The sequence below is a fragment of the Mobula birostris genome, chromosome 22, assembly GCF_030028105.1.
Source record: "Mobula birostris isolate sMobBir1 chromosome 22, sMobBir1.hap1, whole genome shotgun sequence".
Classification (NCBI taxonomy): Eukaryota; Metazoa; Chordata; class Chondrichthyes; order Myliobatiformes; family Myliobatidae; genus Mobula; species Mobula birostris.
The window spans coordinates 20,172,646-20,188,893 of record NC_092391.1 but is presented as its reverse complement, the minus strand read 5'-3'; the positions used below and the strand labels follow the sequence as shown (position 1 = coordinate 20,188,893).

At 43.7% G+C, this 16,248-nt stretch overlaps 1 protein-coding gene across 1 annotated transcript in view; it reads right to left on the bottom strand.

Moving 5' to 3' along the window:
* The window catches only part of LOC140186239 (dynamin-1), a 229,108-nt gene that overhangs the window by 120,751 nt on the left and 92,109 nt on the right, over positions 1 to 16,248 (bottom strand). The window contains exons 3-8 of the mRNA XM_072240260.1: positions 10,702 to 10,851; positions 10,213 to 10,416; positions 6,694 to 6,792; positions 4,168 to 4,328; positions 3,006 to 3,148; positions 546 to 681 (exon numbers count right to left, since the gene is read on the bottom strand). Of these exons, the coding sequence (XP_072096361.1) occupies positions 546 to 681; positions 3,006 to 3,148; positions 4,168 to 4,328; positions 6,694 to 6,792; positions 10,213 to 10,416; positions 10,702 to 10,851 (893 nt within the window). The remainder of the gene's footprint in view (positions 1 to 545; positions 682 to 3,005; positions 3,149 to 4,167; positions 4,329 to 6,693; positions 6,793 to 10,212; positions 10,417 to 10,701; positions 10,852 to 16,248) is intronic.

Here is a 16,248-nt window from a genome sequence, read left to right as displayed (position 1 = left end):
ATGAACTATGGAGTTATATAACTGGGACACAGTGACCTTAATCTAATTTAATCTGATATTTCGACAACAGGAGGCATCTGTTCCACCTGCGCAGGCCTCAACACTGGTGCAGGGCTCTGCGTTGGTGTCTTGTATTCCTGAACCAGTAAGTCTGGCAGTGACTGTACGCAGAATACAGACATGACTAGTGAACTAAGTAACACAGCAGGTGACTAAAATAGACCCACGAACAAAATTACTCATTCCACTTGCAGCTTCTGAAGAATTAATGATTATCAGCACACCCTTTGCTGGATCAAAGCCAGGGCGGATGTTCCGGCTCCAACTGGTGGTCTGTGTCCAAGTTGCAGCCCCCACTAATGTACATCTCACCAGAGAAGGAGTGACATCTCTGCTCCACCAGCAGAAGGAACAGCCCTGCAGGGTCCATAACAGTCACCCCCACCTCAGTAACACGGGAAAGCTGCAGGGGCTCTGTTTGAAATTAGTGAGAGCCAAACTGCTGCAGATCAAACAGCTCCAACAGAAGCCACATCTCTAGTTACCTTGACAAGCTCAAAGGGGAACCTCTCGTGGAAGATTCGGTTTATCCTCGCCCCACCCGACAGCTCGTAGGTGTCAATCTGGTCCCCTGATCCTTCGATACGTTTCTCAAAATCGACAGCAAATTGCTGGACCATCCTGTCAAAAGAACAAGAAGCTTCATATCATACATCAAATACCTCTCTGTCTGTTAAATGCCAGCCTGGCTCTGCTGACATCCTTTGAAACCTTTGGCTATTGACTGCACTTTGAAAACATTAAGTTTCACAGCCTCTTGAGAGGCCCAGGTGGGATTGAGAGAGAAAATAACTGCTGGAACACAGTGCGTTGAGCAGCATCTTAGAGAGAGAGAAATGGTCAATATTTAAGATCAAGACCCTTTTTCAACACCAGATACTGGAAATCTTGAGCAATACACATTAAGTGCTAGAGGAACTCAGCAGATCAGGCAGCATCTACGGAGAATATTTACAGAAGATGACCCCAATAGCCTTGCAGGTAAAGTATTGCTTCACCTGGAAGGACAGGTGCCACCTTGAGCAGATTGTTTTTTTTTACCACAAACTCCAGCATCTGCAGTCTCTTGTGTCTGGCATGGAGAGATGCTCCCCTATTTCCCTCATAAAAAGCCTCACCACCATTGAGCACATCTACAAGCAGCACTGCCCCAAGAAAGCGACATCCACGATCAAGGACCCCCACTATCTGGGCCATGCTCTCTGCTCGCTGCTGCCGTTGTAAAGGAAGTAAAGGAGCCTCAGGTCCGACACCACCAGGTTCAGGAACAGTCATCATCATCATAGCTTGTCACAGCAGACAGCCAGCCACTCTAGTGTTGTTTGGTTGATGTCGAGCAGGTCAGTGTCAGCTAAATCAGGTGAGAGTGGGCAGTTGCACAGAACGTGTTCAATGTTCTGCACCCTTTCGCCACACTCACAGGATTCGCTGGTCTTTAAACCCCACTTCACCATTTTGTCTCCATTCCTATAAACTCCCTCTCTCGCTCTCGCTCTGTCGAGAGTGCATCACTTCCGTCTGTCAAGCAGTGCCCCGTCTGGTAACATTTCTGTGGGGTCTTGCGCTGTTTTGTTTGGTGGGGTTCTGGCTTCTGTTTGTTGCCAGAAGTCAATCTCGTATGTTTGGGAGGATGTTCCGTGCGGTAGTTCCTCCACTGTAGCAAAACTTTTCCTCGATTTTAGGCGGTTGGAAACTGGCACATGATGGTGTAGTGGGTGCCGTGGATCTGAGTTCTGTTTACCTTTTTCAATTTTTGTTATAGTGTGTCTTCGGATCTCTGGGGGAGCAATGCCTGCAAGTCTGTAAATGATGTTAGTGGGTGTGGGGCGCAGTGAGCCTGTGATTATTCGGCAGGCTTCAGGAACGGTTATTACCCCTCAACCATCAAGATCCTGAACAGTATGGATAACTTCATTCACCACAACACCGAATTGATTCCACAACCTATGGACTTACTGTCAAGAACTCTACAACTCACATTCTCAGTATTTATCTACCTATGCATTTAAGTATTTGTTTGGTTGTTTGTTTGTCTTCTCTTGCATATTGGCATAGTTTTGTGTTTAGTTTTTCTTTGATTCTATTGTATGCCTTTGTTCTATTGTGAATGCCTGGAAGGAAACGAATCTCAGGGTAGTATATGGTGACATAAAAACACTTTGAGGTTTACTTTGGACTTTCTTCTCTACAGCCCGCTGGTTGAAACATGCAAAGAACTGAGTCAACCTTCTGTCACTGATACAAAAATGCATAGCAACAGTGGGAAAAGTTATTTATTTAAAACAGGAGTCTAATCTTCCCTGAAAGATAACAGATGAAAAGCACCTTAATGCAGGAAAATATCCCTGATAATTCAACAGACACCAACAAGGATCTGTAATGACTTTGGAAACCCACGGGAACGAGAAAAGAACAGTCTGTTCGCAACTATTGACACATTGAGTCTTTAAGCTATTGGTGTAAATGGAACGTCTGCTGAGATGTTACATTGCTGAGAAAGAGGCACACCAATGACTCTCCCGAACTGTAAGGTCAGGCAATAAACCTACGCAGGCACAGCAGAACAACGTGATTACGGTAATGCCACAGTGCATTACTTATGGGAGAAAACACTGAGAAAGGAATTTAAAAGATTCATCAATTAAGTAAGTTTGAAAGATGCCTTTAGAGGAAGGGAGAATTGAAGAGATTTAGTTAAGGAACTCCAGAGCCAAGAGTCCAACGAAAATCCCAAACTTGATCACTCTATTTAGTTTTGAGTGAAAGAGTGGCTAATGCTCAAGACCAGAGTCAGAGGAATGTGGAGATCTTGTAGGGTTGGATGGCTGAATAGGGATTGGTGGGGCCATCGATAGGAGATTGATTGAAAAAGGAAAAGGCTAAGGGGAAGTTTTTGGAGTGAATCCCTGGTATTAGCAGTAGTGTATTGTGTGAGCAATACTTACTGGAGCAGAGCTTTGGTTTTCCTGGAAGGATCATCAGGACGGAAGTTCTTGTATTCTTCCACCTCTTTCTCAATGGACAGCAGCTGACTCTGCAGCTTGTTGCGAAGGGCAGGCAGTGTATCCCTGATGTGGTTCGTCAATTGCTGTTGAAGGGAGAGTGATAAAGCGAAGTGATGGGAGCACAGTCTACATCTGTGCTAAAGTCTCAAACCGGTCTACATCTGTGCTAACCCTAACCATAATCTGGACTGGGCTACATCTGTGCTAACCCTAATCCTAATCTAGACCAGTCTACATCTATGCTAAAGTCTCAAACCGGTCTACAACTGTGCTAAAGTCTCAGAACGGTCTACATCTGTGCTAAAGTCTCAAACCGGTCTACATCTGTGCTCAAGTCTCAGAACGGTCTACATCTGTGCTAAAGTCTCAAACCAGTCTACATCTGTGCTGAAGTCTCAAACCGGTCTACATCTGTGCTAACCCTAACCCTAATCTAGACTGGTCTACATCTGTGCTAACCCTGACCCTAATCTAGACCAGTCTACATCTGTGCTAAAGTCTCAGAACGGTCTACATCTGTGCTAACCCTAACCATAATCTAGACCGGTCTACATCTGTGCTAAAGTCTCAAACCGGTCTATATCTGTGCTAAAGTCTCAAACCGGTCTACATCTGTGCTAAAGTCTCAGAATGGTCTACATCTGTACTAACCTTGACCCTAATCTAGACCGGTCTACATCTGTGCTAAAGTCTCAGACTGGTCTACATCTGTGCTAACCCTAACCCTAATCTAGACCGGTCTACATCTGTGCTAAAGTCTCAAACTAGTCTACATCTGTGCTAAAGTCACAGACAGGCCACCTGATCCATAATCCTCTGAGTTAGGCTCCACTCATTCCTCAGACCCCCAAACCTGGCCACCTCTTATTTTCTCCTGCCTCAAATAAGAATTTATAAATAAAATTGGTCTAGAGAAAACAATCTTCCATTATTCCACTTTCACTTTTCTCTCTAGTGTTGCAAGCACCATTGTGCAAAAGCTCACTCATTCCCCGAAATTCCAGTACAACCTCGGAGTGTCTCCAAACCCATAGTCCTCCTCTGTGTCCAGAAGAGCTCCAGGGGTTTCTGCCATCTGCGGAGGAAACCAAGAGGGCATTACCTGATTGAGGACCTTCTGGAGGTAAGGTGTCCCCATGCGGTCTGCCATGTGCCGATAGGCCGGATGTGAAAGGAAGAATTTTCTCTCAGCTGCCAAAGCAGTTTGGATGTCTTTTCTCCCATCGATGTCCTTCTGGCTTCTGTTCACCACCCCAATGTAACCTAAAGGAAAGGACAGAGAGAGGGAGGTCAGGGCCAGGCCAGCCTCCTGCCCACCACATTGCAGGTGAGAGGGTGAACGCTAAGACCCTTTCACTGACCAAGCCCTGGGCTTGGTTTCTAGTTCCAGCCTCAGACTCCAGAGGATCCAGGGTTGAATCCTGCTCCAGACCCCCAGTAAGGTTCTACCTGGTCAACCATAGGGAATCTCCATTCTGTGGGGTGGGTCTCCTAACCACCATACCTTCCGGAGTACAGCTGACCACCTGACCAGATGGCATTAAGGTGAATACATGGAGAGTGATTACATGACAACTTTGCATAGTTCTCCAAGAGTCCAAGGACATGAGCTCCACTGGTCTTTCAGACGGGACAATTGTTGGATTTCTGCCCGTGACTTCCACAAGTGATTGAGGATGGGATTTTCACTGATATTTCCTAGGTGGCCAAGGTGAAACAAACAGGAGAGGCACATTGTATTAACCAGGAGGCACTGCAGCATCCCACCCCATTACAAGGGTTATCTCTACAGTAGAATCAGTGCCGATTTTCCTGCATCCTATTGACGTGCAAGCCTCCCATTCTCATCCTGCTTGGCTCCATGTGTTGGCCTGTGAGAGATTCCTCTGGGATATCCATGTTTCTATTTCGGTCCCTTTGGAGAGGGAAAGTGGCCACCTCCTTCCATTTGAGAAGGTGACAGCATGCAGAAGCTCACCGTGGAATTGAGCAAGGGGCTGAGGTAAAGGCCCCACCCAGGATAGCTACATTCCACAGAAAATCAAATGCCTGAGAAGTCAGACCTTGACACCACACCTCAAACAGGCCTGCTGACTAGTTTCCACCTCTGGCTTTCACCTCAGCAGCTAACACCAGCTCAACCTTGTGGGCCTCCATTTCCCACAGTGCTCCCACCATCTACACCCTGCACTTCATGGTGATGAGCCTCCAACTGGTGATCAGACTGTCACCTTAATCACGGATTTCAAGCCTCATTTGAGAGAACATAGCAAAATAATCTCAGCTGGCATCCCAGTGGAGCACGAGCCTAGTGCACTGTTGCCTTTGGATGAGATGGTAGACCTAAGCCTAGGCTGCTCTATCCTGATGACACCTAACTTCCCCCAAGGACAGTTATCCCTGGAAGAGGAGAATTATCTCTGGTGTTGCTGAAACAAATTGCTGGGCCTGCTATCTACATCGTAACTGTGCTTCATTGGCTGTCGTGTACCGTGGAAAGTCCTGGAAAAAAATGCAAGCCTTTCTCTTCTTCAGAAGCCATTTGGATCAACATTTACTTGCAGTGAGCGTGGGGGGTTTCAGCAGAGAGTTGCCTGTTCTGTGGAAGAGTACACAGCTACGGCAAGTGAAAAGAGCAGCATGGCAGTGTAGCAGTTAGCACAACGCACCGCAGTGCCAGTGCCCCAGGTTCAATTCCTGTCGCTGTCTATAAACAGTTTGTACATTCTCCCTGTGACTGTCTGGGTTCTCTCTTTCATTCTTTATTAATCTTTTTATTGATTTAAAAAAAACATAGATACAATCAAATACAGTCAAGAGGAGAATTAGTTCAAATATATATATATCGGTAACCAAAATTAAAATCGACACTGTCAAAATCATAGATATTGTTAAAGTAGTATAAAATATATAATTTAAAAAAGAAAATAACAATTCTCCTCTTAGCGGTTAAAAGGAGAAAGGAAAAAAAAAGGGTTTTAAATAGAGAGGAAAAAAAAAACCCCACTACACTATAGAGAAAAAACAGAACAAACAAAACAAAAAGGGACTGGACAGTCCATTTCAAGGATAGAATCAAAAAAAAAGGAGAGAAAAACTTTCTGATCAAATCTAAAACCTCGAAAAAAAACTTGAAAGAGTAATAAATCAAATTAAATGAAAATATTGGATAAAAGGTCACCATATTTGTTGGGTTCTCTCCAGGTGCTCCAGTTTCTTCCACCTTCCAAAACATACAGGTTAGTAGGTTAATTGGTCACATGGTGCTAATTGGGCTTGCCAGGCTCAGTGGGCCAGAAGGGCCTGCTACAGTGCTGAACCTCTAAATAAGTAAATAAATAGGCTGAGACAACAATCAGAACAACACATTTCAGGACTGACATGACAGATTACCATGAACAGTTTTTTTTTTGATTTGGGCCAAAAGAATTGACAGGCGGGCCAGAGAGACGGAACGAATTAAGACAAGAAACAAGAAGCAGCTAAGGGGAAGATGACAGCAGAAGGTAAGGAGGAGCAGCTGGAAACAGCAAACCTGCCCTCGAGCCTGGGTTACATCTCCATGAGTTCACAGACCATTACACTGACATAGGAGGTTTAACCTAGAAGGCAATAGAGTGGTGTTTACCTCGTCTCAAGGGTAAGAGCTTGTTCTCCAGGATGTCACGGGCATCTGTTCCTTCATCCATTAAGTCCAGCTTAGTGATGACACCGATTGTGCGTAGGCCTAGACATGGACGAAAGGGATGTCAGTCAAAAAGCACGTCCCAGGCTCACGCCTGCCATATAGATCTGCTTAGATTATAAAACCATAAAACATAGGAGCCAATTTAGGCCCATCATAATCTGATCAGCCATTCAATCATGGCTGACTTGTTTTCCCTCTCAACTCCATTCACCTACCTTCTCCCCATAACCTCAGATACCCTTGCTAATCACAGACCTATCAACATCCACTTTAAATAACCCCAATGACTTCGCCTCTGCAGCAGTCCGTGGCAATTAATTCCACAGATTAAACACCCTCTGGCTGAAGAATTTTCTCCTCATTTCTATTTTAAAGGGATGCAAATCTATTCTGAGGCTGTGCCCTCTGGTTTTAGACTCTCCCATTTCCCTGGCCAGGGCCCACAGTGAGGGCTGTGGAATATCTCACCAGCCTTCACTATACACACAGCCGTTACCTCTCACCCCCCACAATGGCCCCTCCAACAACCCTGCACCACTGCAGTCCAGTGCCTTGAAAGCAATGGAAGGATGGATTTGTTGCCCCTTCATGTCTCATAACCATAAGACCATATGATACAGTAACAAAAGTAGGCCACTTGGCCCATCGAGTCTGGTCTGGTCCACAATCTCATCATGGCTGATCCAATTTTCCTCTCCACACCAATCTCCTGCTTTCTTTCCTTATCCCTTCAGGCCCTGACTAAACAAGAATCTATCAACCTCTGCCTTAAATATACATAAAGACTTGGCCTTTACAGATGCCTGTGACAAAGAATTCCACAGGTTCACCACTCTCTGGCTAAAGAAACTCCTTCTCATCTCCATTCTAAAAGGACGCCTCTCTATTCTGAGGCTGTGTCCTCTGGTCTTAGACTCTCCCACCATAGGAACTATCCTCTCCACACCCACTCTATCAAGCCCTTTCACCATTCAATAGATTTCTAGTGACTACAGGCCCAGAGCCATCAACCGCTCTTCATATGACAAACCATTCAATTCTGGAATCATTTTTGTGAGCCTCCTTTGAATCTTCTCCAGTTTCAGTACATCCTTTCTAAGATAAGGGGCCCAAAACTGCTCATAATACTCCAAGTGAGGCCTCACCAGTGCCTAATAAAGTTTCAACATTACATCCTTGTGTTTATATTCTAGTTCTCCTGAAATGAATGCTTACATTGTATTTGCCTTCCTCAACCTACAAACTAACCTTTAGGGAATCATGCACAAGGACTCTCAAGTCCCTTTGCACCTCAGTTTTTGTATTTTCTCTCCATTTAGAAAATAGTCAACCCTTTCATTTCTTCTACCAAAATGCATGACCATATACTTCCCGACATTGTATTCCATCTGCCATTTCTTTGCCCATTCTCCAAATCTGTCTAAGCCCTTCTGTAACCTCTCTACTTCCTTAAAACTACCTGCCCCTCTACCTATCTTCATACTGTCTGCAAATTTTGCAACAAAGCCATCAATTCCATCATCCAAATTATTGACACAAAACATAAAAAGAATCGGTCTCAACACAGACCCCCTGTGGAACACCACTAGTCACTGGGAGCCAGCCAGAAAATGCTCCCTTTATTCCCACTCCTTGCTTCCTGCCAATCAGCTACTTCTTTATCTGTGCTAGAGTCTTTCCTGTAATACCTTGGGCTTGTAGCTTGTTACGCGGTCTCATGTTTGGCACCTTGTCAAAGGCCTTCTGAAAATTCAAGTACAAAACAACAACTGATTCTCCTTTATCTATCCTGCTTGTTATTTCATCAAAGAATTCCAACAGATTTGTCAGACAAGATTTTCCCTTGAGGAAACCATGCTGACTACAGCCTACTTTGTGCCTCCAAGTACCCTGAAACTTCATCTTTTACAATCAACTCCAATATCTTCTCAGCCACTGAGGTCAGACTAACTGGCCTACAGGTTCCTTTCCCCTGCCTCCCTCTCTTCTTGAAGAGTGGAGTGACATTTGCAATTTTCCAGTTTTCCAGAACCATTCCAGAATCATTCCAGAATCTAGTGATTCTTGAAAGATCATTACTAAGCCTCCATGATCTCTCAGCCACCTCTTTCAGAACTCTGGGGTGTACATCATCTGGTCCAGGTGACTTATCTACCTTCAGACCTTTCAATTTCCCCAAGAACCTTCTCTCTAGTTATGCTAACTTCACACAGTTCATGAACCCTGACACCTGGAACTTCCACCATACTGCTAGTGTCTTCCACAGTGAAGACTGCAAAATCCTTATTCAGTTCATCCGCCATTTCATTGCCCCCCATTACTACCTCTCCAGCTTCGTTTTCCAGTGGTCTGATATCCACTTTCGCCTCTCTTTTACATTTTATATATCTGAAGAAACTTTTGGTATCTTCTTTCATATTATTAGCTAGCTTACTTTTATATTCCATCTTTACCTTCTTAATGACTTTTTAGTTGTCTTCTGTTGGGTCTTAAAAGCTTCCCAATCCTCTAACTTTCCACTAATCTTTGCTCTATTATATGCCTTCTCTTTGGCTTTTATGTTGGCTTTGACTTCTCTTGTTAGCCATTCCTGTGCCTTCTGAATTGCTTCCAGAAATTCCAGCCATTGTTGATCTGCCATCATCCCTGCTACTGTTCTTTTCCAATCAATTTTGACCAACCCCTCTCTCATGCCTTTGAAATTTTCTTTACTCCACTGTAATACTGATAATCTGACTTTAGTTTCTCCTTTTCAAATTTCAGGGTGAATTCGATCATATTATGATCACTTTTCCCTAAGGGTTCTTTTACCTTAAGGTCTTTAATCAATTCTGGTTCATTGCACAACATCCAATCCAGAATAGCTGATCCCCTTGTGGGCTCAAACAGGAGCTGCTCTAAAAAGCCATCTCATAGGCATTCTAGAAACTCCCCCTCCTGGAATCCAGCGCCAACCTGATATTCCCCGATCTACCTGCATATTGAAATCCCCTATGACTATTGTAATATTGCCCTTTTTGGCATGTATTTTCTATCTCCCATTGTAATTCGTTAGGAATATCCTTACTACTGTTTGGGGGTCTGTATACAGCTCTCATCAGGATCTTTTCACCCTTGCAGTTTGTTAGGTCTATCCACAATAATCCAATACCTTCTGACCCTACGTCGCTTCTTTCTAAAGATTTGATTTCATTTTTTACCAGCAGAGCAATGCCGCCCCCTCTGCCTTCCTGCCTATCCTTTCAGTACATTGTGTATCCTTGGACATCAAGCTCCCAGCTGCAATCTTCTTTCAGCATGATTCAGGGATGTCTACATCATACCTGCCAATCTGCAACTGCACTGCAAGTATAACTCCCAGTCTTTAGCAGCAACATAATGAGGCAAGACCTGGTGTCCAAATAACTTGTTTGTGGAGCCTATTTCTCTATGTATCAAACCAAAGTGATAGCAGAGTACCTTGTGGATCAACCTCTTTGGCTATCTTCAGGGCATCAGAGTTGGCCAGGTCGGAGTTGGCAGGGGACACTGCCAGAACTAGACAGTTTTCCTTGGTAACGAACTGCATAAGCATATCTCTGATCTGGAACTCAATGTCCAGGGGTTGGTCACCCACAGCAATCTTGGTCATCCCAGGGAGGTCAATCAGTGTCAGGTTAAGGACTGAAGAAAGAGTAGAAAAAGTTTAGGCCTCAACTGCGACTTACGCTTTCCACCCAAGCAAATTGGTTCAAACTTGGCCACACTTCACCAAAACATTAACAACATAAAATATGTATGAGATTGCATCAATTAGAACCACTGGAAAATGTTGCTGGAATAGAGGAATAAACAAAAGATAAGAGTTCAGCCACAAAGGAATCTTGAAGAGTAGAAACGCAGAGCACATCGGACAGATCACATCCATTTCTTTCCCCATATCACTGAGAGAAAGGTCTCCACACCTACCGTTTGGTGAGTAGACCCTCAGGTTGATTGGAATGGGTGATATCCCCTTGTTGCTGCCTGTCACCCGATCTGTCTCCTGCTCGATTTCCTGCCGCACTTCATCAAAGTCTGTGAACTTCTTCCCTTTGCAATGCAAGAACTCTGCATACTCTAGAGATTTAAACACAAACACAATGATGCAAATTTGAACAGTCTGAAGAGGTTAAACAACCTTGACCAGGTTCATTCACTTCCACTCTGATTTGACCACCTTTCCCTCCACAGATTTAATTCTCATTGTCAGTCTGTGAGAAGCCCAACGTTTATTGCCCCCCCCATCTGGCATGGAGTCAATAGGGCTTCCAGATTGCTGTGGTTCGGGGTCTCGGATAAGCCAGATTGGAGAAGGGCAGTAGAAATACTTCCCTGTAGAATAACAGTGAAGTTACTTCATCTGGTCTGTGGTCAACATCACTGTCACTAACTTTCTATTCCAGGCTTAGTTAAGTAACTCAACTTAAATTCCTTCATTCGGTGTTGGGATTTGAATCACTGTCTAACATACTATACTTTGATAGGGCAGAGGTCTACAAGCCTGAAGACCAACATGACCTCACCCAATGCCCATCCTTCCAGCCTACATACATAGAATGTTACCGGGGTATTGACCAAAGAGTGCAGCAAGAGGAGGGGGAGGAGATTAGCATCACACCCAGGTTCAATTCCACGCTTTGCTGCATTTAAATAACCGCATTAATACGAGGTGCTTTTGATCCCGCCCTCAGATAATTGGTGCACTTTACACAGAGGTCCCAGGGGAAAATTAGAAGACTCTGCAGCCCATTTTCCACTCTCCACAGGAGGGCTGAAGAACTTTTCCTTTTGGAGTTCGGGCAGGAATTCATGTAAACTCCACAGGGATTATTTCACTTAACTTCACTTGTCCCATCATTAAAGTGTTCCCACTGCCAGAATCAGACAGTTTTCCTTGGTAATGAACTGCATGAGCATATCTCTGATCCAGAACTCAAAGTCAAGGACTCACTCTCAAGGACTCTTCATCTTATGTTCTCAATATTTATTGCTTATTTATTTATTATTATTATTATTTCCATTTTTTGTATTTGCATAGCTTGTCTTTTACACACTGGTCGATCAGCTAGTTGGGCAGTCCTTCATTGATTCCATTATGATTATTATTCTATGGATTTATTGAGTATGCCCACAAGATGGAAATGAATCTCAGGGTTGGATATGGTGACATATCTGTACTTTGATAATAAATTTTCTTTTAACCTTTGACTTTGAACTTTGATTAGTTTCATAATGTCTAAAATAATTGAACCTTTGAGTTTTGGATTTTATAAGATCCCAGAATATACAAACAACTGATGTATATTTTTAAACATAATTTTACACATGATGTTTCAGGAAGAGGTTGAACAGGTTGGAACTTTTCACTCTGGTACAAACTGAAGGCTTAAGGAAGAGTTTGGTGGCTCAGAGAAGAGGTTTCTGCCCAAAAGAATGGTCCTTAACCAACAGCCATAAAGTATAAACATCCAACAGAGAGCCCAGAAGGTTTTCCACTGAGAGAGGGTCAGGGGAAGATTTGAGGTGAATAGTTTTGGTGAAGTTATGACAAGCTGATAAGCACATGAGACAGGAAAGGAAAACATGGAAAGTAAAGGAGCAGCAAACAGACATACCAACCTAGATAGAAGGGCCGAGTGGTCAGTTTCTTAAATTCCATGCATGGCTTAAATAAGACCACGGTCTTAGGCCGTAAGAGCTTTGCAAATAGAATCAAATGACATAATATAATCGCGCGCACACACACACACACACACACACACACACATCATATATATATATAAAAACAAGACTGAGTTAATTATGTGTTGCATTGCCAATGTTTTCAGTAGCAAATGACCCACCTCACCCACACCTGTGTTGCTGTGGGTTTGGAGCACCTTGTCCTTGTGTGAACCACACAGGAGGGAACCAAGGGGTCATTAAAGGGAGAGAGTAGTGACACCGTGAGGCCAACTTTTCTGCACTGTCGTCTCCACCACCAAGATAACCAAGGGCAGCTGGTCCAGGCAAAAGCGGCACCAATTCCTCCCAATGTAGAGATATGTCACCGTTTCATTGTGACAAAAAAAACCATAAGGCTGAGGAGCAGAATCAGGCCATTCGGCCCATCAAGTCTGCTCCACCATTCCATCAAGGCTGATTTATCATCCACCTCAACTCCATTTTTTCCCTTCTCCCCTTGACACCCTTACCAAACAAAAACCTATCAAACTCACTTTAAATATACTCAAAGACTTGCCTCCACAGCCATCTGTGGCAATGAATTTCACAGATTCACCACCCTCTTGCAAAGGAAATTTATTCTCACCTGTTCTAAAGGAACGTCCTTCCTTTTGAGGCTACGACTCTCCTATACTCTCCCACATTTTGAAACATCCTCTCTACGTCCACTCTACATAGGCCTTTCAATATTTGGTAGGCTTCAATGAGATCCTCCCTCATTCTTCTAAACGCCAGTGAATACAGGCCCAGAGCAATCAAACGCTACTCACACTTTAACATTTTCATCCCCAAAATCGTTCTTGTAAACCTCCTCTGGACCTTCTCCAATGCCAGTGCGTACACTCTTAGATATGGGGTCCACAACAGCTCATCATACTCCAAATGCAGTCTGAGCAATGCTTTATACAGCCTCAGTATTACATCTTGATCTTTATATTGTAGTCCTCTAGAAATGAATGCTAACATTGCATTTGCCTTCCTTACAACTCAAGTTTACCTTTAGGGAATCCTGCACTGGGACTCCCAAGTCCCTTTGCTTCTCTGAATTTCTGATCTTAATCTAAATAACTAGATGTTATCCTGAAACTCTACCCAACAACACAAAGACTACCATGACTCAAGGCAGCATTACCACCAAACAGGGCAAAAAATGTTCGTCCTAAACACAAGCAATTCTGCAGATGCTGGAAATCCAGAGCAACACACACAAGATGCTAAAGGAACCCAGCAGGTCAGACAACATCGCTGGAGACAAACAAACAGATGACACTTTGAGCCGAGACCATTCATCAGGACTATTTCTAACAGGCAGAAACGTTAGTCCCTTCAGAAACATTCCAATCACATAATATATTTGATAGGAGTTGGAAAAAATTGCAAATGAAGAAACTCAGAGAGTCCATTGCATTTTTTATTTCTGGAATCTATCCTGGAGTTCTGCTTTGGCTTCTGTCCAGAACTGACTCAGAGCTTGGGCGCTGATGAGTTGTCGTTTTGAATTTTCCATCTGCTTACTTGCCAGACTATGGCTTCCTGGGTATTAGAAGAAAAGATGGAAAATTGTGAGCTGGAGGGTTCCCAAGTGGAAAATCCCAACCCTCATATCCCTGGGAATTCAATAGTAGGCTTCCAAGCAAAACAATGGAGAGATGAATATGCCTATCCTCTGTCAGCAGGAGCAACCATGTTGAGGCTTCTGTTCCTTATGGGGTCAAGGAGCTCCCTCGCCTAGAAAGATACAGGCGTAGAAGTCTGTATGATGGCCCAGTTTTAAAATGCTTCAGAACTTATCCATTATATCTTGTTTAAATTAAAATTTTAATTGAAATATTTCTTGTGAGCTGAGGCTTGGAGATGAAAGAGGCGATCCTGTGAATTAATGAGTATGGCAGATATCAACAGCTTCGTTGGCAACTGGGGGCAGCCTATCATTAGAAGGGGAGACGTTGACTGAAAGCAAAATTGAAACCAAATCCAAACAGACATAGCTCTGTCTAAACAAACCTGACTCCAGTCCAAGAAATTCAACATGTTTCAGTCCTGACTCAACCCAGCTCTCCTACATGGCATAGTTCTTGAAGTTGGAGGAAACTTTATTTATTTAGTTAGCAATACAGTGTGAGTAGGCCCTTCTGCCCCTTTGAGCCATGCCGCCCCAGCAACCCCGACAAACCCAATTAATCCTGACGTAATCACTGGACAATTTATAACCTACCCGGTAAGTCTTTGGACTGTGGGAGCAAACTGAGGGATTTGGAGAAAGCCCATACCTTTCATGGGGAAAAACATACAGAGACTCCTTACCGAATGGCACCGGAATTGAACTCTGGGACACCCCAAGCTGTAAGCGTTACACTAGCCGCTGTGCTACTGTGCTGGCCGAATAATTTTGGGATGCATTGATACACATGAAGACCATGTTGAAAACATAGGGCTGAAATGACACAATAATTTACCTGTTTGCAGAGTACTGGGCTATTCTAATACACACTGATCTGATTGGGAAGTTATGCTCTGGGGAACAGTGACCATGACTGTTGCAAAGACAAGCCAACCTTTGACCCCTAATTTCCCACGCAAAATGATACTATTGACTTTTGCCTTTGTGGCACCCGACAGATTTCTGGGTAACAATGAGGAGATCCATAATGCTGGAAAAAAAAGCAGGTGGTGTCTAATCAAATTTCTAGCTCTTGGCAGCTCTTTCCTAAAAAATCCATAACTAACCCCAATGTTCATGACTCTCCACACTGCTCTCAGCTCTAGCCACAGGCAGCATCCTGATGAATCAATTCTCCCTGGCTTTTACTCCAATTACCACTGACCAATATTTTACTCTTGAGTTCCATGTCCCCATTCCTAGAGTCAAAAACTGTTGGATTTCTTTTCCTGCCTTTAGCGGATTTGGTATGTACTGTTTGGTATGGAGGGACCACTGCAATGGATCAGAAAAAGCTGTAGACAGGTGTAAACTCAGCCAGCTCCATTGTGCACACTAGCCTCCCTAGCACTGAAGGCATCTTCAAAAGGCAATGCCTCAAAAATGCAACATCTATCATTAAGGACCTCCATCACCCAGGACATGCCCTCTTCTCATTGCTGCCTTCAAGAAGGAGGTACAGGAGCCTGAAGACACACGCTCAATGTTTCAGGAACAGCTTCTTCCCCTCCATCATCAGATTACCAAATGGAAAATGAACCAACTTAGTCTACCTCACTATTTTTTCTTTTTTCTCTCTTTTTGCATTACTTATCTAACTTCATTTATATATACAGTATATACATATATTCCTTACTGTAATTTATAGTTTTTGTATGATGTATTGCTGCCACAAAACAACATATGCCAGTGTTATTAAACCTGATTCTGATTTGAATTCCAACCACGCCTTTGTCCTGACGAAGGGTCTCGGCCTGAAACATCGGCTGCACCTCTTCCTAGAGATGCTGCCTGGCCTGCTGCGTTCACCAGCAACTTTGATGTGTGTTGCTTGAATTTCCAGAATCTGCAGAATTCCTGCTGTTCACGCCTTTGTCTGTTCACTTCAAATTCACTTTAAGCTCTCATTTCTCAGTTAGTTCTTTCCTTCCATGCAGCATCTCAGGCTTATCCCTTTATAATCCATCTCTTTGGCCAAGATCTTGGTCAGCAGTTTTGTGCCTCCTCCTCTGGTAGCAGTCTGGAAAGACAATGAGTTCAAGACCAAGTTCTGCACAAAGCTGATTCTGCCACGGCAAGATGGAGCAAGT